We start from the raw sequence: 27,970 nt of genomic DNA, 5'->3' as shown, positions 1-27,970 counted from the left end.
GTACCCGCACCGACAGTGACTAATCTTGGTAAATATGATGAATTAATAAAATATTCGAAACGTGCCATTTCTGAAGAGTCATATAAATCCGTAGACGGGACCTGACTGCTTGATTTGGAGGAGGTTCCCGAAAAGGTGAGATAAACATGTCGCTGTTATTGTACCGGTTTCTTTGCAAACTTACCAAATAGCAATTGTAATAACAGAGACGTGTGAAGTGCGTTGCGTTGCGGCATATGTTTTCCTGCGATCCTGGATCTTGTCTCCCTCCCCCGTACGTAGTAACCGTCTGTCCTATCCTAGCTTCATAGACCGACCGTCACCTGGTCACAGTGCAGTCATTATGAGAGTTTAGACATTCATTTAGACCAGGGAAGGTGTCAAGTTTATTGGGGACTTCTATTATTAGTAAACATACTCGTCTCTCATGAGATGATGAGTCGAAGAAGCCGGCGTCTTTGCCATGCCATGGTAAGGGGAATGGGAGGGGATAGGGCCTACTAAAAGTAATTGGTAACGTTACTAACAGCCCAGTCGTAAGTAAGAGTTCTCACAGCGTATCAACACTACAACAAACACTAACAATAACAGCGTCTGGTCGGGCTAGGGATGGGATAGACAGAACGATCCGTCTGTCCGGAGGACGTTATCACTCTCCTCCGAAGAAGGGGATCCTGTGAAGGCGAAGCCAGATGCAGTCTCGGCGAAACATATCCCCGATGACCAGATACAGACCGATCTTCATGATCTTAGACCAAGACTCTATGTAACGTTAGAGACTGCCTTTATTTAACGTTTGTTAGTCATGTGAATTCTATCTAACGCAGGGTGCTACATAACTTTTTTTAACTACTTGCCCGGTCGGCCGTCGGGCAAGCAGATTGTCAAATTTGCTGGAAAACACTTGCCTGAATAGTAATTTTGCTTGCCCGAAAAGAAAGTCCAAAATTAAAGGAAGTAGGCACCTAATATAGAAAATCATGTGTAAGTCAAGGTCTTGATAAAACACAATCATTTGAATAAACAGCACATATTAATTCTCAAAACAATGGAGTAACAAACTTGGTCCGATCAACTGTTGTTGTTGCATTGCATTGCTTCATGTAAGTTTTGGAAAGTTGCTGAAATGAAATATGAAGTATGAAGCATCACTATGGAGTCATTGTTTGTCTTGGGCTTCTGTATGGTAGACTTTGTGGGTTTGTTGGGGAAATATATTAAATGGGAAAAAAAGGTGGCTTCAAAACTTTGCTTGCCCAATTCGGGCAAGAATTTGTTCCCATTGTTCAAAAACACTTGCCCGAATTTGATTTTCGCTTGCCCCAGGCAATCGGGCAAGTGCTTATGTAGCACCCTGTAACATTAGACCACGTAGATCAAACTGTTAGATCTAAACACATTTTATTTTTAACAAGGTTCTATAAAATTCTAGTTGGGTGTCCAACACATCGACACCCTAATCAAAATGCTTTAAATTGTGTCGTTTTTTCTATCACTAGAATATTTAAAATAGGGCCTACCTCACAACTTGCCTTAAGTTTTACTCATAGAAAGAAAATACTCTGATTTCACAGGCGGTTTGCGGTAAAGGTTTATATGCTTCAAGATATAAACTGCTTTCAAACGTGTATGATTGTGGGTACCACCTACACGTTGTATCAGCACCCTAAGGACTGGCAACTCGTTTATTCAAAAAGTATCAAACGAATTCGCCTAAGTTTTGCCTCGAATATGCCAGAAATACTGCAGTTTCAAATCCCGTGACCGTTCTGTTGATTCTGAATCTCCGTTGTAAAATAACGCAATTTAAGTGCATGCGATGCAATTTCTTCGCGCGGCTTAAAAGGGTACAAGTACCTCATGATCGGCACCCCCTCCCTCCGTAGGAATACATGTGAATTTCACAGTCATGCGTCGTTACTGAGCTGATGTGTAATTGAAAAGTGTTTAGTTTGGTGTGTTAGTTTGTTTATGAGTTTGATTTTCGTTTCTTCGTTTTTATTGTTTTCATACATAGCTAATATGGCACTTAATCCCGTGCGTACCTTTTCGTTATGCAAACAGCCATGATACGCAGGGTGCCGATGTCAAGGTACCCTGCCGATAGGTGGTACCCTTACCATACATGTACAAATGTAGGTTGTTATTTTGACGCACTTAGTTGCGCTGTAGTTTTGAAACCAACACCCACCCCTACCCTCCATTGACAATACATGTACAGTACGTGTGAAATGCACAGTAGACCTCTAATATTGCTTTTCTAATCTACAGTGTCATTGTTTGCTGTTGATCATGTTTATTATTGGTAGAGTCTTTCAGTAATATTTCGGCATCATCAAATCCCCAGTAAAAAATGCGAAACCACTGCCGTGACTGCGCGTAGTCTCATGCGTGAATGTTCGTTCAGTACGCGCAGTGCTGCATAAAAGGGGTGTCAGTTTCATGTCAATGTGTTGGACACCTACTATACTTAGTAGAACTCGGTACTGTGTGTCAGTGTAGGTCATTGCCTGTGACTGTGTCAATTACTGTCATTCGGTTAATTTAATAGAAGTTGATTGACATGCTTTGTTGTTGTCGTTGACTGTCTTTGGACACCCACCTGAATAGATCTCATAGATTGTAACATTAATTGTAATTTTGTTCCCATAGGAATAGGATGTCTGAGAGTGTTTTGCTTTGTGTTTTTTCGAAATACAATGTAATGTTAATGAATGGCAATTACATATCTGTGACTGTGCAGCAAACATTCACAGATCTACACAAACTGCACAGAGCCAGATTAAATGAAAGTAAAATTTGGCAGTGAAATGGATTTTTAGCTAACATTTTTTTCTTCTGTTGAAAGGTCAAAGATGGCAGAAGCAGTCAAGGTAATCGTGCGATGCCGACCCCTCAATGCGAGGGAGAAGAGCCTGAATTGCTCCACCGTGGTCAAAATGGACGGTGCGCGAGGCTACTGTGAGATTTTCAAGCCAAAGTCCAAGGATCCGCCTAAGAGCTTCACCTTTGACGGTGCTTACTTCACGGAGTCTACAACCGAACAGATCTATGGTGACATAGCCTACCCCCTGGTTGATGTGAGTAGTCAAACATGGAAGGAAGAATCTTCATCATCTGAACTAGATGATCTATTTCTTCTTTGTAATCTTTAAGAGGCTAGCTCTTTAAAGATAATATAAAGAAAAACATAGATCACAAATATGAGCTTGACTTGTGTGCTTGTTTTGTGGAGTGTGGTCCTACTCAGAGGCTGTTGTAAAATGAGGGCAATTCCACGATAACACCGTGACACTTTTGAGTATAATTTCACTGATCAAATGTAAATAATAATCAAAATGTAACACTTGACAAAAATTTTTTATTGTGTATCTATGCATATCGTCATAAGCAATTTTGAAAACAAAAGAAAGGAAGAAAAACTGCTGTGGTAAATGAGTTATGCACGATTAATTACCACTGTAACACCGTGACGCAAAATGGACATGGGTTTTTGTGCACTTTGACTGACAAAACTCTGTGAAGTTAATGAACATTTTGATAAGTGGATGTGTTCATTGGATGTACTAGAGACTCAATGATAATATTGAAGTAAAATTTTATTAAAGAATCAATTAACAGGAAAACTATGACATAGATTTTCAATAAGTGCACCGTAACACCGTGACTGTAACACCGTGACCTCTGAAATGTGTGTAGAAAACCTATGGAGAATCCTGTTGTCTTACTTTCAGCTCATAGTGTTTCTCCATTAGGTAGAATGAAATGATGATTCATGATGAATGTTTGACATCACAGTATAACACTTCCAGATAAAACAGAAAATTCTTGAAATCATAACAGATTAACAAAAACAACAAAGTAAAGAAAAACTTTGCACTGTAACGCCGTGACATGTCCTATACGTTTGTACACGTATACATATTTACATGTTTGTACACGTATCTTTCAGTAAAATATACTCTATGTTTTGAGACATAATTCACTCTATCATCATTGAAAGCTTGTTAAATATCTCTGAGTGAACTTTTAGGGTTTATAACTACTCTTTAAAAGTCCAATTTGTATATTTAAAGATGACATACAAATTTGAAACTTTGATTTTAATACCTTTGGTCACAAAGCCAGGTGAACCCACTTAGCAATTTCAGTAGCAATAAAAAGAATCATTCAAGCAATTTGTGTGGTACAAAATGTACCATAATTATTCTTCTTTTTCAAAGATGTACTGGAAAATGAACATGTACATAAAAATGATTATAATGCAAATTCTCATTCATACACATAAATCCTAGTGAGTGTGGCTCTTTTAATGGTGAAACTTGTAAGATTGTGCACAGCACCATGCATACACTGAAGGAAAGAAGTATTCCAGTGAGATTAACTTTTGGTGGACTCATCAATCTAGCTTCAGTATGCCCTAAGTAATTCTTTAGGATACCAGGGAAGCTGCAGCAAGATTTCAGACTGTTTATCATGTTAGGAACACATTTGAGTCTACAAAAGAAGAGTCAAACCATGTGATAAAATGGTCAATTATGATTTAAAAAAAGATATTAAACAAAGGGTATCAACTCAACTGAAACTGTTGCCTTTACCATAATTAAAAGTTCAAAACCTTCAGAAATGTTTGCTCTGGATAGTTATGAATCTGGTAGGTGGCACACTGTGAGTGGACTGCTTCCATTTTAACCCACCATGTGCTCTGAATGTTGATTGGCATATCAAACCCCACTGCATTGTAAACACAGTTCTCGATTTTTGGCACAGAAAGGGTTAAAATTGCATGATGCTGGCAACAAGTACAAGGGATAATCTTTGTGGATATAGCTTGACCCATCTGTTATGAACAATCCTTGAAAAACCTCTATCTTTTGAGTAAATGTGACAGAGAAATCAGATGGTCACTTCAACAGTTAATTATCATGTGTAATCCGGTATGTGTCCTGTGTTATTGCAATGCAAGTCACGGTGTTATAGTCACGGTGTTACAGTTACTGTAACACCGTGACACATTTTAATCAGCTTTAATTAATTAACAAAATAAGTTACCATCATTTTAGTACTTGTATATGGTAGCTACATGTGGTCATGATTTGGGCTATCAAAATAAATCCTTTTGTGTTTGTAATTTTCAAACAATACTAAAAACATCAGTTTTTACCGTAACACCGTGACATTATTGATGATCGTATTTGCGATGTTCGCTGAAGCTTAACACATAGAAAATCTTGCACTTTGATGACTTGGTAATGATGTTCAACCCTTAAACTCTGAAAACAAAGGCAAAGTTTTTACCTCCTTTTTCATTTTCTCATGCTACATTCATTTAACTTTATTATATTTTTCAGATAATTATGTCAAATTTAATTATGCTGATTTTATGCACATATTTAACAAAGTTAATGATGTAATTTTTTAACAAGATGGTCAAATATGAAAAATTCAGTCCTTAAGCTTTCATTTGATACCAAAATGAATTAGATTTGATTATTTTGAAAATTTGATGGTCATGTCCACTTTATCGTGGAATTGCCCATGACCCCTTTAGATATATTTGCTTTTTTCATCTGACTTAGATTTAACCATGGAGCTTGGTACAGTTTTCTACTTGGGTATTGATCCTTTCGGGAAAGCGAACTTAATTTGTCAATATCTCCCCTTGGATGGTACGCTTGTATGTGGAAAAAGTCCTCAGATTTTTTTCTTCACACTTATTTTTACAAACATTTGTCCAAGAGGCCAATCTTACCCTTTCCAAACCATGATAGCACAAATTACATGTAAAGCTTTGACCCCGTTAGCGTCTCAAAATAGTCAGACTTACAAAGTCTCATTTCAGATTCAATTCTTATGAAGATACATGTAACACACAGATATCTACGGGAAAGCTCTTTAATAGAATCTCTCTAATTTTGATGTGTACACGTTGACAGCACCAGGAATGTGTTCCAGTATTTTCTTCTTCTTTTTTTTTTTCAGTAAGTGCCTTTTTTGATTGTCTGAAGTAATGAAACACTTTGTGTGTTTGTCTGTTTGTTTTCCCGATATTTCAGGGCGTGCTTGAGGGATACAACGGGACCATCTTTGCCTACGGCCAGACAGGGTGTGGCAAATCTTTCAGCATGCAGGGTATCACAGACCCGCCCACTCAGCGCGGCATCATCCCTCGGGCCTTTGAGCACATCTTTGAGAATATTCAGGTATGAAATTAGTCCAGGCAATTCCTGTAAAGGTCATGCCTACGCTTTCAGTTGCCACACTTAATAGGACGGACTGATTTTACTACAACACGCATTTCCCATAGACACCTGCCCGAGTGTACTCAGGACTCGTCCCCAACGGGTTAAGCTAGATTTGATCATACCTAGGATATTAAAGTCCAGTGTTTTATTCTAAATTCTCATTTGCATGTTGTATCATTGTTTTAGAAGTGAAAGGGTTGTATGGATCTTCTTCAGAAGTTCATAGCAACATCTGTGAATTTTGGATTGTAGTCGTGAGTACTTGGGTGTGAAATATACACTGTACAGTGGCAGTGAAGTGGACAGGGCAAGTGAGGTAAAGTATGCAATGGTACTGGTGCGTACATAATGAGCGAAAGTATATAGCGTAAGCAAGGTAAAGTATACCGTGTAAATGAAGTAACATTTACAGTAAGTGCAGTAAAGTGTACAGCTTGAGTAAAATATTAATGCTGATTTGGTACCCTCCCAAAAAAACCCCCAAACAAAACAAAACAAAGACTCTAGGTCATGCCCACATGTTAACCCTATTCTAACTGGGCTATTTGAGACCAAGTTTTTACTGAGGGGGGGTCAAATTGACCCCCCCTTCAGATCTCGGCCGCTGATCGCGCGATCGCCGCGAAATTTTGCCTGAAGATAGAGCTGGATGTCAACTACAAGATTACATCATCATACAATAGAAAAATATTGCCTTTATATTTTTAATAAATTAATTATGCAAATTTGTGCATGAAATCATATTTTCACCTATAACTCCATTAAAAAGACTGGAGGATTGCTAAATTTTTGTGTCAGAATTCCTCAAGACACATCAAACAATTTTCGTGTAAAAAAATAGCTCAACTGAAATTAATTTCTTTTGTTTTTTATTGTTTTGTTAATTTCTTATGTATTTCATTGTTTTTTCAACCTTTTGTTTTCTATTATTTTTTTGCCAGAACTTGTTGCAGGCACTTTTTCAGGCTTATCTACACTAGAATTGATTAATTTCAATGGTTAAAAGTTTAAATAATATAATTTATATCAATTTAACCAAAAAACACAGTTTGCATTGGATTTGCACACGATATCATGAATTTGAGCTGTTTTTTGGTTGACATGCATATGCAAAACATTACGTAACTTCAAAACGGTGTACCCGGACGTCGCAAATTTGGTCTCAAAATATGCGGGAGACTTCAATGAAAAAAGTTGTGAAACGACGCGGCAAAAGCTTTGCGCGTTGCAAAATCGTGGCGCGAAATGTCGAGGGGGGGGGGGGTCAATTTGACCCCCCCCCCCAGTTAGAATAGGGTTAAAGGTCATCAAATGTTGCTCCGAATGTCACGTAACAGGTGAAGTATTCATGTATGAGAAGATGAGACTTGATACAGCAGCCATGCTACTCAAGGGCCCTTCAGGTTGAGGTCATGTCCTTTTGAGTGGCAACACAAAGTAGAGATTTACAAAAATCATGAGCTATAACTTCTCTCCATAAATCCAACGTGTGCATATAACTTCCACAAGTATTCAATACCTGCCGACTGTACTTGTAAAATAAATTATATTAACATGTTTCTATGGCATTATTAGCTTCATCTTTACATATGATTTGCAATTTTTCTGTTTATCATTGACCTGTTTGCCAGTAATGTTGCACATTTTGTTGTCTGTCAAAATCTAAATGCCTGTAGGTTGCAGAAGGACTAAAATTCCTGGTGAGGGCGTCCTACCTTGAGATCTACAACGAAGAGATCCGAGATCTCCTCGGGAAGGACCACAAGGCCAGACTAGAGCTGAAAGAACATCCAGACAAAGGAGTCTACGTCAAAGGTACTTTTTAGCGTCATGTAAAGGATGATAAGATTAGCGCCCTTGTGTGGCTGGGTGCGTGATGTTGTGCAGTGAATGCATTTGCTACAACTGTATGTCGGATATTTGCAAATGGCCAAGAGTAAGTTGTGTCCCTCTAAAATGATAGCCAGGTACACATATTCTTCCATGACAGTTGACGAATTGCTATTCAGTTCTTTCTTTTTTTTTTTTATATTGCAACTCATTGAAAATTGACTTCCATTGACATAAATCGCTATAAATCTAATGATTTGTCAGTCTGTTGCAATAACAACAACAGAATCAACTTTCATTTCATTTCATTTCATTCTTTTATTTATGCACGGCAACATACTTCAGTCCAAAGACTGTTCTTCTTGAAGCAGGAATCAGTAATTTGAATTTTCTTGTTTTTGTTTGCATGTTTTTCTCTTTGCCGACAGACTTGAGCATGCACGTGGTCCACAACACACGCGAGTGCGAGCAGGTCATGGAGCTTGGCTGGAAGAACCGATCCGTGGGTGCCACCCTGATGAATGCAGACTCCTCCCGATCCCACTCCATCTTCACCATCCACATCGAGATGTGCGAGCTGGACGAGGCGGGAGAGGACCACATACGGGCCGGCAAACTCAACCTGGTGGATTTGGCGGGAAGCGAGCGACAGGCCAAGACAGGTCAGGAGAAGAGAAGGAAGAGGAAGGAGGAATGAGGATCATGAAGATAGTGATTGTGGTGATAATGATGATGATGATGATGATGATGATGATGATGATGATGATGATGATGATGATGATGAAGGTTAATAATAATTGTGAAAATGATGATGGTGGTGGTCAGTGGTCACGATGGTGATGATGACGATGATGATGAAGATGATACCAGTGATGATTGTGATGGTGATGGTAATGGCAGTGATGAAGGTGGTAATTTCATGATTGTGAAGATGATGGTGGTGGTGATGGGGATGCCGATAGTGTGGTGGTGGTAGTGATGGTGGTGTCAATAGTGGTAGCAATGGTAGTGATGGTGGCGGTGATGATAATGGTCATGATGATGAGGAGGAGGAGGAGAATATGAAAGAGAAGGAGCAAGAGACTTAAAAAGAAGAATCTAAAAAGGAATCCAGGAAAAATAGTACAAGAAAGAATGACTGAATGAAGAGAAGAGTGGAGAAGAAGATGGAGAAGAGGAAAAAGAAGTGGAGAATGGGGAGGAGGAGAAGAAAAAAAAACAAACTATAAAGGAATATGGGAAATAGGAAGAAGAAAGAATAGGAAGATGACATGGGTGAAGAGAAGGAGAAGGAGGGTGGAAGGGAAGGAGAAGGATGATTAGGAGAGGGAGAAGGAAGATATTGAAAGGGAGTAGCAAGGAAAGAGCAGGAAGAATCTTGGAAGGAATCGGAAATATCACAGTGTGAAGGTAAGGAATAATGGACAATAGCAGAGAAATTTGAACATTTGTGACCCGCTACAACAAAATGATCCTAAAGTCGGGCGAGGTCGATTATTTGAAAATTGCATGACACAATTCCCTAATCTTTCTGCTTTAGATTGATATATAACACGTCTTATAAAAATAATCAGCTGCGGAGATATCGATGTTTAAAAGAGAGCATGTCAAGACGTCTGGGAAATCACTGTTTCGAGAAAAGCGCCCTAAAAGTTCTCCTTGCGAAGCGCAGTCACAATCAAGAGACACGCAAGTCAGTATTCACCTCCGGACAATAGAAGTTAAGCCCTAGCAATCCCCGAAATGCTCATTCAAACGCAGCGTCGGCGGTCTCCTCACCGACCAATCAGCGACCAGGATGTCAGGAGAAGCGGCTAGGCATAGCGCAACCCGCCCGCACGCACCAGTCGACTGGGCAGTGTGCGAGCTTCACGCTTCGGTTAGCGGCAAGCAGCAAACTGACCAATGAGATCACTCTGGTCGTTGTTAGGGGCGGAGCCTATGTGTGGCGCTCAATCCAAATGTTCGAAGCAGTTTCTGCTTCGTTGAAACGCCAAAAAAACATGGCCCAGAAAAACGCTATTTTTTGGTCTTTCCTTTCATTATTTTGCTTCAAAATTTCGACAGATGATAGAAGACATGTAAGACTCTAATAATATGTCAAATTCAGAAAATCGTAAGTTTTGACCAATTTTGATGCTCTAACTTCAAACTCGATTTTTAAGGCTTCGACCGTGCGCGACTTTAGGACCATTTTGTTGTAGCGGGTCACATTTCTCAAAAACTAGCAGCTATATCCTTTGCCTTAAATCCACATACATTCTTAATGGAACTGTACTAGCAGAAATTCTATCAAACCCTTTGTAAACTTTTCCTTGTGTTTTTTTCTTTTCTTTTGTTCCGATCAGGTGCCACGGGAGACCGACTGAAGGAGGCGACAAAAATCAACCTGTCCCTGTCAGCCCTGGGTAACGTCATCTCTGCGCTGGTCGATGGCAAGTCCAAACACATCCCCTACCGTGACTCTAAGCTGACCCGTCTCCTGCAGGATTCTCTTGGTGAGTGTTGCTTTTGTTTTTTGTTATGGTGATGATGTTGATGAACATCATGATGGTGATGAACAACATTACAGAGCTGCCAAGTCTCCCTGATTCTACAGGAGTCTCCCTGAAAATGTCAAAATCTGTTCATGTCTAAATAAGAGAATATTAAAATCTCCCTGATTAGGGAATTATTTTTTGCCCATTGAAATGCATGTAACATGCAGATATGCTGTATCTCTGTGATTGCTGTGTGGAATCTCCCTGATTTGGATGTGGGAATGTTGGCAGACCTGACATTAGCACCATTTATCTGTAAAACATACCGAGGCACTCAGCTCCCACAATATGTCGTACATTATTGACAAAGTTGCTGGAAAAACATAAGTCTTTTATTCAGATTTGAAGGTAACTAGTTTGTTACAATTCTGAAATGGGATTGGTAGAGAATTCCACAGACGAGGAGCAGTCAGAGAGAAGGTACTCTTAGGATCTCCTGGCTGTTGAGAGCACTTTTTTACTCTTGTGATCCTTCTTACCAATAACCTAAACACAAGAGCTCAAATCTAATGCTGACTCTTATGATAGTACTTATGCACAGGAAAAGTAAAACAGAAGAAGAATAAGAAGAAACAAAACAGATCAGGATTAAAGGATGAAGATCAGTATGAAGGAGTTAATGAAGCGAGAAAAGAAAAAGAAATACATGAACAAAGAAAAAAAGAAATGAAGAGCCAAGTAGAAATAAGAAGGAAGCATAATGCAGAGCTGCCAAGTTATTTATATTTGAATTATTGTATTTCTTTTTTTACAATCCAACATTGTTCTTTTTAAATATAATATATGATATAATAAAAGGACATTTATATTGCGCAGCTACTATAATGATATACTCTACTGCGCATTACAAATTGACATGCATACAAGAAATTCAAACAGAAAATACACTACTTCAAGATTAGATTAGACTTTTAGATTCCTTATCAATATATAGAATGGTTAATTACTCTATCTTTAATCTTTTTATTTGATTTTTCTTTTCTTTCAGAGTATTTATTCATTTTCTTAAATAAAGTGTGTACATCGGTATGTGTTTGATCTGCAGAGATTAGCAGCCCTGATGATACAATCAACTTGTAGTAACAGCAGTAGAAAGGCTTGTCTGACTATGCAGAATTCATGCATACTGTAAAACAAGGAATGTTCCCGTGCATCTAAATTTCGCGAATTTCGCGAACGCCAAGATTTGCGAAATTAAGATGCATGTAACGGTTCTCGTCTACACTAGTAAATGCATTGAATGCCAGTGGCAATTTGTGAAAAGTTTCATGCCGCAAAAAAGGCCGCTGGCTCCAATTTGCGAAAATTTCATGCCGCGAATATATCATGTTTGACAGTACATGATAATGAGTCCCCCAGAGCTTTGTTCTAATGCAGAAGTGTTTTGCTTACAAGTGAAATGTCGCCCTCGCCCTGTCAGGTGGCAACACCAAGACCCTGATGGTTGCCTGCCTCTCGCCGGCCGACAACAACTACGATGAGACGCTCTCCACGTTGCGCTACGCCAACCGCGCCAAGAACATCAAGAACAAGCCCAAGATCAACGAGGATCCGAAGGACGCCCTCTTGAGGCAGTACCAGGAGGAGATAAAGATGCTGAAGCAGATGTTGATGGGGCAGATCCCGATCCCGGCGGGCGGATTTGATGGTGAGTGCGTGCTTCATAATGTTTAGGCAACTCTCTTTTATTAAAGATGCAATCCAACTACATGTTAAAGTTGACTGTGACAGATAGATGAGTAAATAGATAAATATATAGATAGATGGATAGATAGATAGAAAAGTAGATATATGGATAGACGGATAGATAGATGGACAGACAGACAGATAGATGGATAGATTGATAGATGGATAGTTGTATAGATAGATGGACAGATAGATGGATATGTGGATAGATAGATAGAGTAAAATTATGAAGTTATTGGATTTGAAAAGCTTCACACACTTTTCTAAAGATGTGATATTCGTTGCCACCACATAGGCAAATTGACTAGATTATGGCAAAAATGAAAATAATAGAATACAAGCATAGATGGGGAATTAAGGGCTGGCTTGTGCTATTTTCCTGTGCCTTTCTCAATAGTTGGTGTCTTTTACATGCTGTGGGTTATTCATTCTTGAACCGTGTTTGGGAAGGTTGTTCTTAGTGGCAGAAGATTTTAGATGCCATGCGGTAGCATGCCAGATTGCTTTAGGAGTGGGTGCAAAGCGGGAGACAGAACCTTGGAGCAGGGGCTTATTATTCCAGTCTCATGATGTGATCAGTGTCAGCGTGCTAGATTTGTTGAGTGTCTCTGCAAGAGAGAACATTTTTTTTTCCCCCTAATTTTGCTAGAGATTTATAGCAGCAAGAAATAGGGATGGGATAGGTTGTACATCTTGGTTCAGTTATCCTCCCAGGGCGGTTTGGGTCACAGGAATGATATTCAAACTTTCATTATTTGTTTTTGTTTATATTTCTTTGATTTCTCTGTCAGATATTCAATTGGTTGGTAAGTTCCATGATTCTCGGTTTGAAGTGTGACAAAGAATCTCCACTCTCCTACTTTTCATTTCACTATACCCTCTTCTTTGTGAAACACCTCATCGTACATAACTGGGTCTATATTCCAATTTCTCCTTCCTACTATGTACAGTGGACACTTGCTATAAAAGTGTCGTCAAAAGCCGAACCTTTGGCAGCTCGGCACGTTCGTCAAAAGCCGAACCTTGGCAGCTGGGCAGGTTCGTCAAAAGCCGAACCTTGGCAGCTCCGCAGGTTCGACAAAAGCCGAACCTTGGCAGCTCCGCAGGTTCGTCAAAAGCCGAACCTTGGCAGCTCTATGATCGATGCAATTCTGAAAGAAATGAAGGACAAATTTCTTGAATCCATTTTGTTTATGCCGAACCCTGCACCACAATTTCAGATTAAGATGCCAAATTTCGATCATTTGCTAAGACTGATTTTCCCATTTTTTGAGCACTCATTTTTAGCAAAATCAATCTAATTTTTTAGACTAATGTAGAAAGTCTATTTCTTAAATAGAACGGGTTTGTTGATAACTAACAAACTCTTGTCATAGCCAAGCAATTATTCTCGCACCAGATTTCAAAGCCACTTTAATACTACATTGTTTTCAAAACTTGGTATAACTAAACAACATATTGATTCAAACATTGGGATTTTACTGGTCTCAGGGATTTTGCTCCCTAACAATCATCCACTGAAATTATATCACATGTTCAACATATTTATATTAGAACAGGATTCCGTACCATTCACCATGTCATCTTCTTCTCATTAATCCTGTACATATTAGAATTTTTAAGTATTTTCAAGTACATTCACATGACAATGACCTGTGTGTCAGCCAGATATCTCTATTCACAATTCTTTGTGCACCTCTAAGGTACCAACAACCAAAACTGTTACAAACTGTCTCAATATCATCCATGTGTGTTCCTCACTAGTCATACCGATAACATTTCTGTCAAATTGATATTCTAAATCATTTCTTTTCTGCGTGTGTTCACAATTCACTGCTTATCATTATACCGACACAGATCCTGCACTCTGAGACAAATGATCTGTGTCTGTCATGACTTGAACTGTGTTTAGATATACAAATTTGAGATTATGATAGATATGTTCTTACATCATGCAAACATCACTGATATCACATTACAGTTGAAAGTAAAAAGAAAGAAAGAAGAAATTAACCCTCAACCACATGTACTGTATGTGTTTCTAGAATTCACATTGTTCCTTTCACAGTAAGTGTAAAGGTGAGTTATTCGGTGTAAATAAAAGAGGACTCTGTTTCTTTGGTACATTGTCCTGATCAAGCTCTTCTCTCCTGTTCCAGCAAAGGATTAAAGAAATGTGTGTTTTGTCGTCTAACCTCAATTATAATGTGTCAAATGCTTGGACATGGTTACAGGTGTACTAAACACTTACCTACTTATCCTGGGGCGGGGAGTGATGTTTTGCATATTTCCCTTCTAAACTGAAGGGAGCAGTACAATTCACACTGATATTGAAGATTGGATTGCAGAGGGGGGCTGACACAAGGAAGAATGGTATGAACCTGGTACTTGCATTTGCACAAAATTTTTAGACACCAACATCCCCCCACACACACATTCATACACACTCATGCATAACCACAAACATGACATATGATTAGTTTGCAGGCACAAACCCTTGTTGGTCGTATTAGGAGTCTGCATGTGCCAAGACTAATACGCGCACCACTACACTGCAGCCTCTCGTTGGGAGAAGCTACAACACAGGGCCTGTGGACAGTGCCGAAGTGGTGCATATAGTAGTCTTGGCGCAGACTCCTTTACGACCAACAAAGCTTTGTGCCTGCAAACTAACGTATGATGGGGCAGCCATGGGCAAATCAGGTGTGAAAATATATATAAGGAAAATGTGAATTAGTTGTGGAAAAGTGAATTCTTCCTCTGTTTGCTCTCTTGATCTTACTCTTGTATGGACCTATCTCACTGGGCTGGTGGCCCACATTTGCAAACTTTTTTGTCCTTGATCATTCCTTATAATAGCCAAAGATGGCATTTATGTTTGCAGGGAGTTGATGATTTCTTGGTTTTACCTGCCAAGTTGGAACCAATATGGTTATATGAACAGGCTTTGTTTTTTTGTTTTTGTTTTTTGTTTTTTAGAAGTGACAAAGAGTTAAGACAGTGTTTCTTGATTTCTCAGAAGGCTTGGGTTAAGTTGAGACCAAAAGTCCACTCAGATTGAGCAAATGCAAACTTGTGAGTCATCATTCTGAGGTAGTTTAGTAGTGCAATATGTATATGCAGTCAATCCTGTTTCGAACTTTGCTTTATCTGGCCGTAATGTATAATTTCCCCTTCAAAAATGTTTTGAAAGACCCTGTGTATGGTGGCCACTTGTCTCAAGTGGAACCTTAGCAGCCACCAAACTTTTTTTATGTTGTCATTACTATTCGTTGTGTTGCAGCTGTTGATTGTAGTTTAAAGGGATGGTACAGTATTGGTGGAGATGAGAATTGGGCTTTTAACTTTTTGCGAGATATCAAGAAAAAAACTTATGATATAGTACAGAGTATACCATTTTAAGAGGAATTCAAAGTTTATTTGATGAAAATCGGGTTTGGAATGACTGAAACAACCAAAAACGAAGTAATACAAAGCGATCGTAAGAAAGTGTGGGTCCCACACTTTATTGGCATTGCTCTTTTTTGGATATCTCAGCCATTTCAAAACCAATTTTCATCAAATGAATGTTAAATTCCTCATAGAATTACATGTTCTTTCATATTTCATAAGAGGTTTCCCATTATCTCACCAAAAAATGTTAGAAACCTGAAATTAGGTCTCAACCAAAACTATATGATCCCTGTAAACCCTAGCTACAAGCACCCGTAGTTTAAGACCAGACTGTGTCATGACAATACCAGAAAAATGGAAAGAGACTGCCATTGGTAGTAGTATTGTTGTTTGGTAGATTATACTCTAAGAAGATACATGTACACCAAGTGATATGTAACATGATCAACCTAGGACATTTTGGCAAAGTATTGCTACAGGAAAGATACATAGTATAAATGCTGATATGCAATGAAGTCTAAATCAGCCATGTTATAATCCCATGCTTGCTACCTGCCTGTAAAGGTCACTAAATCGGATGTATCTTGAGTGGCCATTATAGACAGGTTTGAAGGATGTTTTGCAAATTGAGGCTACCACTGTGAAGAGTGCTGTTTTAATGTTCAATGGGATCGCCATCTGATGTCTGTGTGCTTGTGTATCATAATTTGGTGCAAAATTTACCGCAAATTCCTCCCAAGTCTCCCAGATTTCAATTCTATTTTTCTCGTCCTAGTTTCAATTTTGTTTTATTCATCAAATTTTATTCATCAAATTACATAAAGTTATTTTTTTTATTTTTTTATTTTTTACGGTAGCCAATTGACGTTACATATTTATCCATTTATTAATTTATTTGTTTTTGCTGGAAGGGGCTTAAAGTGTGAAAATTACTTTCCTGTGGTGAAACTTTTGCTATTTGTGTGAAACTGTTCTGCAAAGAATATCTCATAACAACTTTATTTGTCAAATTTATTACCCCCCCCCCCACATTCTTGCAGCATAACTATCATCATGCACAGAGATTGAGGGAGAACTACACATCAAGGGATGCTTTATCTATTTCAATGACTTAACTAAAAGTATTGAAAGTGGTAAAGAAAGGAACCAAAAAAAAATCTTAAATGCCTTTGAAGCAGTCTCTCCTACATATGAAAAAAAAGTAGTGTTTCACATTCGAAATAACATATTTCTAATTCAGAACCTCCCTTGTGTATGTTTTGTATACTTGAAGTCAACTTTTGTTCATATGTGCAGGAAATAAGAGACACAAAAAATTCAAAATTCACTATCTAAGCATTCAGTTACATAAATGAATTCATGAATTCATTCATCAGCATTCATTGTACATATTTGTATTCATTGGGAGAAAGTTTCTGGTTCATGTAACCAATACATCTTTGTAGTTTTAATACTCTCTGATACACATCCATCTGTATCGTTAAAGTAGGTGTTTCAGACTCCCCAATTATCTCATCTATTTAATCAGTTATTACATTCTGATTGGCTAAAGTTTATAGTGCCAATGAAGAGGTGCTAGTAGTAATGACTGCTCATAACAACTTTTTTTTTTGTGGGGGGGAGGGATGGTAATAATGAATTATTTTCGTTTCTTTCAGTGGGTAAAGAATTGTTCAATCTTATATCTGAGGATAACATTTTTAATCAGTATTCTCTATGCTGATGTATTGAAAGCCACCATAATGTCTTGTATCAGATTTTAGCATGTTATTTTTGACATGGTTACTTTCAGCTGCTGCTGCTGCTGCTGCTGCAGCTGGCAAGGTAGCCCTCCCAGCCGGCCAGGCAGCCCTCCCAGCTGGCCAGGCCCCTGCAGCCCCCGCGGCCCCTGCAGCCCTTCAGCAACAGGGCAGTGCGTCCCCGACGACCCCTGGCAGTCAGGAGGATGTGGATTCCGTCAAGGACCAGCTGCAGAGGGTGAGTGACCTTTGACCTCTAACCCTAAAAACTCTCAAGACTTGAAGATTAAAAGCCAACATTCCTCACACTCATCCTTGTGTGCACACATGTACCTGCACCAGAAAGGTGAAGTCATATTAGAGAACCAAACTTTTTGGTGCGATTTCTTTTGTAGTCATGGAATATGACTACCCACTCTTACCAACAAGTTGTGGATATCACATATTGTCTGTTGAGAATGAGAAGGGCGTTAAGTTGTCCCGAACACTATGGGTTTAGAGACAACTTAACGCCCTTATCATTCTCAACCGACGATATAATATGTGGAGGGTTACTTCAGTAGCAATGATATATTGATGAATTTGCATTATCTTTCAATTTGTATGATCCATTTCAGCCTCGTTTCAAATGTTCTGCATACTGAGAAACATAGTTTTGAAACATGGTGTGACAAAGAAGTGTTTCTAAGAGTTTATCTCCATAATTAGTTTCTGGCAAGGCTTGGTCGGTCTGGGCTACTGCTAATATCTCATTGTGCTCAGATCGTCTTTTTGAAAATTGGGTCAATAGGGTACTTGCAGCTTGCAGCTGTTGATCAGACCATGATTGAGATTGCGGTTACATTTATAAGACTTTCAAAACTTTAGTTTCTGCAAACACAGTATTGAATTACCTCTCCAATGTGTGTAACAAAACCATGTTTTAAAACTGTATTGTAATCATGACTACCCATAACTCTATGTCAAAACCATGTTTCTATCCAGAAAAGTTTACTATAGATTCATTTTAATGGGATTACCAACACCTGTCTCCTGGTAATTTGAAATATTTGGAAATTTATATTCTCGCGGAAATTATTGAAATTCAATATACTTAGAAATTACTTTATGGAGAAACGATGTACACCATACATAAAATGATTTTCCATAGAAATGATGTACATAGAAATGATTTTCCATAGAAGTGATGTTCATATAAATGATTTAAAGTTTGATCTGAAGTCACTTTTGGCACACTCTCTTGGTTCCAGGACTACCAAGCCCAGCTAGAAGAGATGAAAGCCATGTATGAACAGGAACAGATGTCCAAGGCCAAACTCCAGCAGGACATGGACCAACTCAAGGCTCTCTATGAGGATAAGCTGGCCCAGGTCTCCGAACAAGGAGGTAAGACCAGGAGGGTGTTTCATAAAGCTGTGTTGAAAGTCACGAAGGGCTTACGAAGGACTGGTGATCAGTTCTTGTGCTAAATTATTGAAATTCTGATAAGTATTGCACATCAGATCTGATCACCGGTCGTTCGTAAGTCCTTCGTTACTTTACGAACAGCTTTATGAAACACCCCCCAGGACCAATGCCGATTTACTCATGTGAGACACCAAAACTACCCGGATTAGTTTCATATGGTACTCAAATGTAGCAGAAACTGAACGATCGCCCCGACACTGTACAGGTATGCTAACCTGGAAACATTGAACTGCACATTACTTGAATATGAGACCATTCTGAAGCAAATAATTTCACACAACAATAGATATATATATATGAATATACTCTTAAATGAATCCCACAAGGATTGGAACAATCATCCCCCAGCATTCCCACTGATTCCCACTGATCAGTTACTAGCCATCCCCTTTAAAGCAGACGCTTGTCAGTAAAGATCAATTTATGGGCTTTGTGTGTACTTACTCAGAGAATTTGATAAATGTGTACACATTTCCCGACTGGGATTCTCAAATATATCCAAACCAGACCGTCCTTCACACTATATGGTATTCTCACTCTACTTGGTTTTTAACTTTACTAGTGAAAAGCATTTTGTACCATCAACCCCACCCTACTGTTTGTCTGTCTGTATCCAGTTGGAGAGATTCAGTCAAGCGAGGGCGCCCCGACCCTCCCATCCCAGCAGCAGGTGATCACCCTGGAGAGAGTCCAGCCGACGCCCGGCAGTGAAGAGGGACCGGTAGCTGGTCAGGAGGATGCCACCACCAAGGTATCCAGTCAGGTTAGCTCTCACAGATCTCTACTATCTTGTCTCAGTTTTCCTAGGAATGTCTTTCCCCCCATTCATATCCACAGTGTGATGTCCTATACCAATCTAGTGACCTGGGGCCCATTTCATAAAACTTGTCATCAGTGGCAAGTTCTCATAGATGTGACGAGCTACTGAAATCCTTGCATCTGATTGGCTGAGAGCAAATTTGTCATAGAAATATGCCGGTTGTCACTGATGGCAAGTTTTATGAAACGGGGCCCCTGTTCATATTCAAAAAGTTACATAATTTTTCTCTTTTTTAAAAGGAGCTTCACTGACATTAAAAACAATGACATTTTCAAATCAACAGTTGTCCTCAGCATTCAAGAGCAAAGCAGTTAACTTTACATTCTCACTCTGTGCCATCGATATCGGTGCACCCCCTGTCCGGTTGGCCCCTGTATTAGGGTGTTGGATAGAATCCCGGAAGAAGGATAAGAGCTACTGCGGCCAAGTGTAAAAATCCACAGACTGTCAATTCAAGGGTTAATACCAGTATGAATCCCTTAAAGGCGCTTTATCCTTGTTACCTAGTCCTTCAGAGGGGACGTGGGCTGATGGTTCCATTGTTGTTTGCATATCGGTGTTCAGTAGCTCCCTTCCTAGAATTGAATGTGTGTTTGTATAAAGGAACGACAAAATAAATCCAAATGTGTTCTCAAAATGCCACTTTTCTTGACTTGTAGGTAGGGACCTACTAAGCCTCCTCTTCCCTGCCCCCCCCCCCCCCAAAAAAAAGAGAGTTATTTTATGATTTGTTATCTGCACATATTTCTTAAGTAGCACTCTGGCTTTGCTCCTTGAAGGTTTCAGACTACAACACTTGTGATGAAATGAGTGAACGTGTATAGAGTTTGTGGGTACAAGCGACATGTACATTGAAAGACTAGAGTTGTCATGCTGTTGGCGGGTTCCTACAACCAACTGGTTGACCTGTTGGAAGTTGTAATCACTGTAACAATCCCTCCACCTCCATTCTACTCACAGGCGGAACAACCGATGTCCGAGGAGAGTGAGCCCTCGCCTGCTGGCGATGATGAAGGACCGTCGGCGCCCCGATCTTCTCCCAAGCTGCCCCGGAAGGAGCAGGCCACAGTTTTGGATCAGGAAGAGGCTCTGAAGAGGTGAGCACCCAGATCTGGACCATGTGACATCCTTGGGGTTTTTAGTTCTTTCCCAGCTGGATTTTGCTTTTTTTTACCTCCGCCAAGGGAGGAGGTTATGTTTTCATTACCGTTGGTATGTTTGTCCGTGTGCAAAATAACTCGAAAAGTTGCAAACGGATTTGAATGAAACTTTCAGGAAAGGCTAAGAATGACACAAGAAACAGATGATTAAATTTTGGAAGTGATTTGGGAATTTTTATGGATTTTATGAAGGATTTTCAATAATTTAACTGGTAGGGTCAATGCACTTGGGAGCTCAAGCTGCGCATTTTTGAGGTTTTCATACGCGCACTAGAGTGTGTGCTGTAGTTTCTGGTCCAGGGCAAAGCGCCGCGTAGCTGGCATTGATGTCGTAACAAAAGGATTCTATTTTGGGAAATCGTAATTTTGTAGAACAAAATCAGTGGTTGAAATAAGCTGCTTGGCGGAGGCAGAGTGCTTCTCTAGTTTTTCAATTTGCTTGTTTTTTGTTGTTTTGTGTTTTATTATTCAATTATTCACATCCTAACTAAAGTGCTACAGGAGTGAAAATGATTTTGTGAAATTTGATTTGAGCCCTCAAACCCCCCTCCCACGCCCATTGGCAATTACTAGGGTCCCTTAGTGAGAAATCAAAATCAAATCAAATTGATTTGTTTTGCTAAAAATTGAAATCCTAACTTAAAATCTTGTATTTGAGTGATTATCGCAGTGAGCATTTACTACATTGTAGTCATGAGGCAGTGAAATGACTGTTCTAAAGCTTGTTAGTTGCAGCAAGGGAGTCATTGCAGAGGTTTTAATTCATGGTAATTGTCAGAATTCTTAACCCGTTTAGGATGAGTCCTGAGAATACTCGTCAAGGTTTCTATGGAAAATTCGTAGCAAAATCAGTCCGTCATCAACAGGTTAAAGAAATTTGCTAGACAGCTTGCTAACAGCAGAGTGAATCAAATGTGATTTTTGCCAGGTTTTTTCCCCACTGTAGATGCTACTTGTTCTAATCCTCTATAAAAAAAAATGAGCTATGCTAACCACCCCATAATTCCTCCTCCTCCTCCCCCCCCCCCTCCTCCCCCTCCTCCCCCTCCTCCCCCTCCTCCCCCTCCTCCCCCTCTTTTTCCTTCATCCTTCCCCACTCTTCCGTATCTCACCCTTCCTTCTAGACTGCAAGCCCTGGAGCATGAGATGGTGGGAGGAGAGCGTGCGTCGGACGAAGGCCTCAAGGAGAAGAGACGCAAGAAGCTGAAGCATGCCGAACTGCGGAAACTGGCCCTAGCCAAGGCCATCGCTAAGATGGACGATGACGGTATTATGCTGAACATCTATAGCAACATTGAGGAGGAACTGAAGGCTAAGAATGAGCTTCTGAAGAAGGAGTCTGAGAAGGTGGGTTTGTAGTCGGTGCAGAAGTGGTGTGCTGGTGACAAAACCGGTGTTTGAATTGAATGAGTGGTGTCATGGTCTTGTTAATGGTGTTGTGGTTGCGCGGATGGTGTTGTGGTGGTATGAATGGTGTAGTTGCATGAATTGTGTGATGAATACAAGAGTGGTGTTTTATTGGCACAAATGATGTGGTTGCATTAATTGTGTTGTGGGTGTATAAGTGGTGTTGTGGTTGCATGAATCATACTCTGATTGTTGTTGTCGCATGGATGATGCTGTGGTGGTTACCACTGTTCTTTGAGTGGTACTATGGTCCTTTAAATGTTTTTATGGTCTTTTAAATGGTGTGGATGGTCCATCTAGTAGTGTTGTGGTCACTTGAGCAATGTACTGGTTCTGTGAGAGATGCTCTCTGGTTTAATATGAGTTAGATTCTGGTTGTTTGAGCAACGTTTTGGTTTGATGTACGAGTGGCTTATATGCCACTTGTGTCCTGATGAGATTCTTGGAATGGTGTTCTCGTTATATAAGTGAAATTGTGCTTCAATACATAGGCAGTGCATTGCCTACACACATAGCATTCTGGTCACTTGAATTCTGTTCTAATCAAGTGTGAGTGGTTTATACTGATCTGCTTGACTTCATGGTTATGTTTATAAATACAGTGGACTCACGTTACAACAAAGTCCTCTGGACCGGCAGTTTTCTTTCGTTATATCGAAATTTTGTTATAACCGGGCAACTAAACAATAAAATAACATAGGGAGAATAATGTTACAGCCTGAATTTTTATTTCGTTGTAACCGGAATTTTGTTATAACAGTGTTCGTTATAATGGGTGTGCACTGTATATAAATATATGAAATAGTGGTTATAATGTTGAGTAGAATATATCTCGCTTTAAAATGTTTGCATTGTATCGTTAAGATAAGAGTAGAGCTGTCGTATTACATGTATATATGAGTCTTGATTTGGTTGAAATTAGAGAATTTTATCGCAGTAATGCTTTAGTTTGTATGGGTGATCTTCTGACTACACATCGGGTGTTCTTTGCAAAGACTGGTATTGTAGACATGCAAATTGTTTCGTGGCTATGTCCTGATCTGGTAGCATAAATAATTTTTAGATATAAACATGTGTATCATCTATCCACTCAGTCACTCATCATCAATCCTTTCTCTTCTCCCTCCCTCACTCTCGTATCCCAATACCAGCTGAGGGCTGCCGAGTGTGAAATCAGCGACCTCAACGCCGAGTTTGAGTTTGAGCGCATCGACTACCTGGACACCATCCGCAAGCAGGAGAAGCAGGTGAAGATGCTGCAGCAGATTCTGGACAAGGTCCAGCCGTGTCTCCGACGGGACTGCAACTACTTCAACCTTGACAAGGTGGGGAATTCTCTCTCTTTTGCCACACATGGCAAAATTTGCACAGGCAAAAATTTTGAGAAGTTTAAAGCCCACTGCCCACTATACGACTCATGACTATATGACTGACAGGCTTTGGATCTGAAAAAAAAAATGTGTGTTTATTCATAGACTGTTGTGATTTATCTCCGATCCAAAGTAAGTTTGTCGTATAGTTGTGAGTTGTTTAGTGTGCAGCAGGCTTTATGTCTCAAAGTTTTGCCAGCTTGACAGTAAACTTCCCAGAAATTTCTTTCTCAAAACTTCCTGCAAAACTTCCCCCTAAAACTTACTAGCAAGTCTTCTCGAAGTTTGTGCAGTCTAAATGTACGTAGCTGAAACTTAGCAAAATTTATCACATGACCTCTCAACTTTATGTTGTGGTGATGCCAAAGCTTTCAGATGGTCTGTCAGTCAGTGGTTGTATATTTCAATATAAATGATCCCAACACAGCACATTCCCTACATATCTCCCTTTATCTTCCCCAAACTAACCCCTCCCTCCCCCATCTCTTCCTCCATCAGGTCAAGCTGGAGTGTTCATGGGATGAGGAGGAGAGTCGCTGGAAGCTACCAGACCTAGTCGTTGTCCGGGACAAGCTCCCGGCAACGGGTGGGGCTAGCATGCCGGGAGGGGTCATGCCCGGCGGCCGGCAACCCTTGACCCAGCAGAGGGGCCAGGCGGACAGGGGGCTGGGACGGGTACCTCAGAATGACCGTCCTCAGGTCAATGGGTACACCAACGGGATTGGACCAAGCGCGTATGATGACGAGGAGGACCGGTATCGGCAGGTGAGTTTGGATGCTTGACTCCAGAATGGGAATCTTGCTGGATATCTCTGCATTTCTGTGCATTACATTTGCATTTATAACAAGGCCAAGCATTTGGAAGGACAAGTTTGTGACATTTAATGGCATGGATGATACTGCTCTAAAAGAAGGATTATACATAGCTTCCTCAAAGTAATCCATGACGTAAGTGAGTTTCATCATTCTGTCTATAGGACAATGAAACAAGTCAACAAGCTACAGAAAATTAACAAGAACCAATCCCAAGGATGCCAGTTTTCAGGCAAAAGCCTAAATTTAGGCCCTGACAGTTTCAAAATTCAGACTTTTCATGTACAGAGTAGCTTCATGTAGATGGCCCTCTCTTTGATTCTAAATGGCATCCTTGCAAGACGCAGTCTTGAAGAATGAAATCAGAAAAGATTTCTTGGTCCCATTTCCTAAAATACAAATAGGATAGGAACTCTTCCCAGAATAGCAACTTCTCGTAGCAAAAGCCAATCAGGAAGCTGGATTCTTGTTGTTACCATCATGGCACTTGCCAGTGCAGCAAGAGTTGCTATCGTAGCATAAAGGAAAACGAGTGTTACTGCAATACATAGGTGAAACAAATCCACAGAAACATGTGTAAAATTGGGTTCAGGGACAGAAAGTTCTACAAACAAACAGTACCTGCGTGACCGAGTGGTCAAGGTTTCCTCCTGATTGTGCAGGAGGCTCTCAGAAAACTTTGCCATCTCCCGGCGTCCAAACAAGATAATATAAAAGCCTTCCTGATTTATTGATTATTTTCACTCATCTTAGATGCATGAATACACAGGTATCTCCATGATTTCCCTATGAAACCTCCCTGGATTGAATATTGAAAGTCCTCCAATAAATGAAATTATCAAGTTGGGCTTCTGTTCTGTATTTTGTTGTTGTTGTTTTTTTTTAGAACTTGGTTTTTGTATGTGTTGTTGGGTAGTGTTCAAGCAGTTGATAGATCCTGTAGTTCTTATTGTTAGAAAACACGTGATGACATTTTTGTAAATGTAAATTAGTGAAACACAGAACCAACATAGCCGTCCCTGCATGTTTTGGAAGTGTTGGGTCAGCCTTGTTTATCTTGTAGTCAAGCATCGTACAGACTTTTGCATGAATAGAAGGAATGTGATCTTTTACGGTTCGCAGTTGCATTCTTGTAGTAACTCGTTTTTTTCTGTTAGTGAATGCCGCATGTGAAGAACTGTCCTTTCTCTAACCCCGCCCCATTGCATGCGCAGAAACTTCAGCAGTCCAAGCACGACTCCGCCATGGATTATTTCAAGCCGAAACGAGCCAATCAGCTTCTTAGCAATGCCGACATCAACAGGAACTTGCGTGAGTATGCGCTGATGGAGGGGTGTAAGATTTTAGCCTATATACTCCTTACATTGCAGTCAATGCTTTGACTGATCCGAGATCATCATTAGACAGTGTTTCATTCATCAGTTTTATCAATTGGAATGTGAACATGCTTACATAGAATAAGAGAAACAAGCTAAATTTGTTATACCTTTTCTTCCATCATAAATAGGAAAATGTGTTATCAGTTTTCCTTTTCCTCAAATTTGATTTGATTTGAAGCTTTTACACCAAGAAATGATTTCTGCCTTCAAAATATGCTTTTATTCAGCTTGTGTCAATATATTTGTATCTCTGTGAAGTTTGGTAGCCATGCAGAATTACATGTATGCAATTCAGGGTCAGAAATGTTACAAGGATGAAAGAAATGCTATCAAACCATGACATCAGATACCTACTCTGTATTTCGGACAGTTACAGGACAAAGAAAATTCCTACAAAGTGAATGATAGAAAATATCTCAAATATAATTGTTTTACAAATTTCTTGTAACATTCTGTCATTTATACCCCTTTCAAAGGTTTTGTAAAAGAGGGAGAGTTTTATTACAAGTTTTGCATGACACTTAGTCCCTATGGTTCACTCCTCCCAGAAATTACATGGGGAAATGTGTGGGTTGCCTGTTATACGGTATTAAATGCATATCTGCCATTCTTTTGGCCAGGGGGTGGGTCCTGATGATTTGTGCATGTGGGAATGTTAGAAGTGTGTAGCATGAGAATAGTCATGGGGCACGGCATAACATTGGCTTGAAGAGCACAAGAACGGGCATTGGTTCCCATAGCTGCCAAGTCTATCTAATTCTGCAGGAGGCTTCCTGAAAACTTAGATATCTTTTCATGTTGTGTCAAATGAAAACTACGTAGAGGAGCACTCTGAGAGTTCAGACCTCTGCCAAAAATCTCATTTCCACCATTTCTTCCATAGATCATTGATTGCCACCCGTGATTATTCATGCTGAAAATTTCCGGATTTCCCAATATAGAAGCCTTTTTGTTAGGTCATCAAATTCAAGATGCGTGGTGTGCCTCGTCCTAGCAAAAACTACAGCACAGACTTTGGTGCGCGTATGCAAACCTCAAAAAAATGTGCAGCTTGAACTCTGAAGGTCATTGACCCTACCTGCCAAAATATCGAAAATCCTTCATAAAATCCATAAAAATTCCCGGATCACTACCAAAATTTGATTATCTGTTTAGTGTATTCTTTTCAACCTTTCCTGAAAGTTTTGTCCAAATCCATTCACAAGTTTTTGAGTTATTTTGCACACGGACAAAACAACCAACCAACCAACAAAAAACAAACCAAAGCCGATGAAAACATAACCTCCTCCCTTGGCGGAGGTAATAAAAGTCTCCGTGATCTGGTAATTATTATTCTAGACCTCATTAGATGGATGTAAAGGGCAAGCATCTCACCTGATGTTGATGTGTAGATGATGGCAGCCCTTAGTTCCATGGAGAGTTTTACCAATTGGAAGCCCCTCCTGTGCTCAGCTGGCAGAACATGGGGCAGGATAGTGATCTGCCTTTCTGGCACTCATTGGATATGAGTATGTAGAATTTGTGTGTTTGTGTGTGTGTGTGTATGTGTGTGTTTGTGTCCCCTTGTGTAGGTTTTTGTGTCTGTGTGTGTTTGTTTTTGTGTGTGTTTCTGTGTCTTCATCCCATCAGAGTAGTGACATGCAATAGAGACACATTGACATTGACATTGACAGTGACAGTGTGTCTTGTGGGAAATTACGAATAGGTAACAGAATTTGTTTTCGGAAATGATTCCTTTGTGAAACCTATGTTAAAATGGAATATTTGAACACAAAAAGTATGCACAGTTATTGCTCTCATGAGCATCAAGACCTCTTTTTTTTCAACATGTTATTTAATGACCACGCCCCTTTTTTTCCCCCTTCTCCGCCCACAGCCGACCACTCCGCCCACTCCACTCACTCCTCCCACTCCTCTCTGCTAGGACCGGCCTCCCACCACGCCCTCTCCAACTCGGACCTGACGGCCGCAGCCGTGCACGGTCAACTCGGCCCGGCGGACATCGGCATGCGGCGCCCGACCCGCCTGGAGAAACTGCCCACCGGCAAGCCCAAGAAAGGGAAGAAGAAAAACAATACGCTGGAGCCCTTGTAAGTCTGTGCAGCATTTCAACAGCAGAGG

General features: G+C 40.0%; 1 protein-coding gene across 1 annotated transcript; it reads left to right on the top strand.

Moving 5' to 3' along the window:
- Positions 1-27,943, top strand: LOC140245840 (osmotic avoidance abnormal protein 3-like). Its single transcript, XM_072325339.1, has 16 exons — positions 1-135; positions 2,849-3,080; positions 6,057-6,203; positions 7,922-8,060; positions 8,504-8,737; positions 10,424-10,573; positions 12,036-12,263; positions 17,487-17,671; positions 18,684-18,819; positions 19,518-19,663; positions 20,681-20,817; positions 22,005-22,227; positions 23,439-23,612; positions 24,156-24,422; positions 25,685-25,781; positions 27,726-27,943. Exons 2-16 carry the CDS (start codon positions 2,856-2,858, stop codon positions 27,941-27,943), a joined length of 2,706 nt encoding a protein of 901 aa, XP_072181440.1. The 5' UTR covers positions 1-135; positions 2,849-2,855.
- The last annotated feature ends 27 nt before the right edge of the window (positions 27,944-27,970 follow it).

This window comes from Diadema setosum, unplaced genomic scaffold (genome assembly GCF_964275005.1).
Source record: "Diadema setosum unplaced genomic scaffold, eeDiaSeto1 scaffold_39, whole genome shotgun sequence".
Taxonomy (NCBI): Eukaryota; Metazoa; Echinodermata; class Echinoidea; order Diadematoida; family Diadematidae; genus Diadema; species Diadema setosum.
The sequence above is the reverse complement of the archived record's forward strand: the minus strand, read 5'-3'. Positions and strand labels throughout refer to the sequence as shown.

Excerpts from the sequence above, each read along its gene's own strand:
- LOC140245840 (XM_072325339.1), top strand. The coding sequence starts at position 2,856 with ATGGCAGAAGCAGTCAAGGTAATCGTGCGATGCCGACCCCTCAATGCG. Across the intron at positions 12,264-17,486 it reads CCCGGCGGGCGGATTTGATG|CTGCTGCTGCTGCTGCTGCT; the intron begins GTGAGTGCGTGC and ends GGTTACTTTCAG. Across the intron at positions 17,672-18,683 it reads TCAAGGACCAGCTGCAGAGG|GACTACCAAGCCCAGCTAGA; the intron begins GTGAGTGACCTT and ends TCTTGGTTCCAG.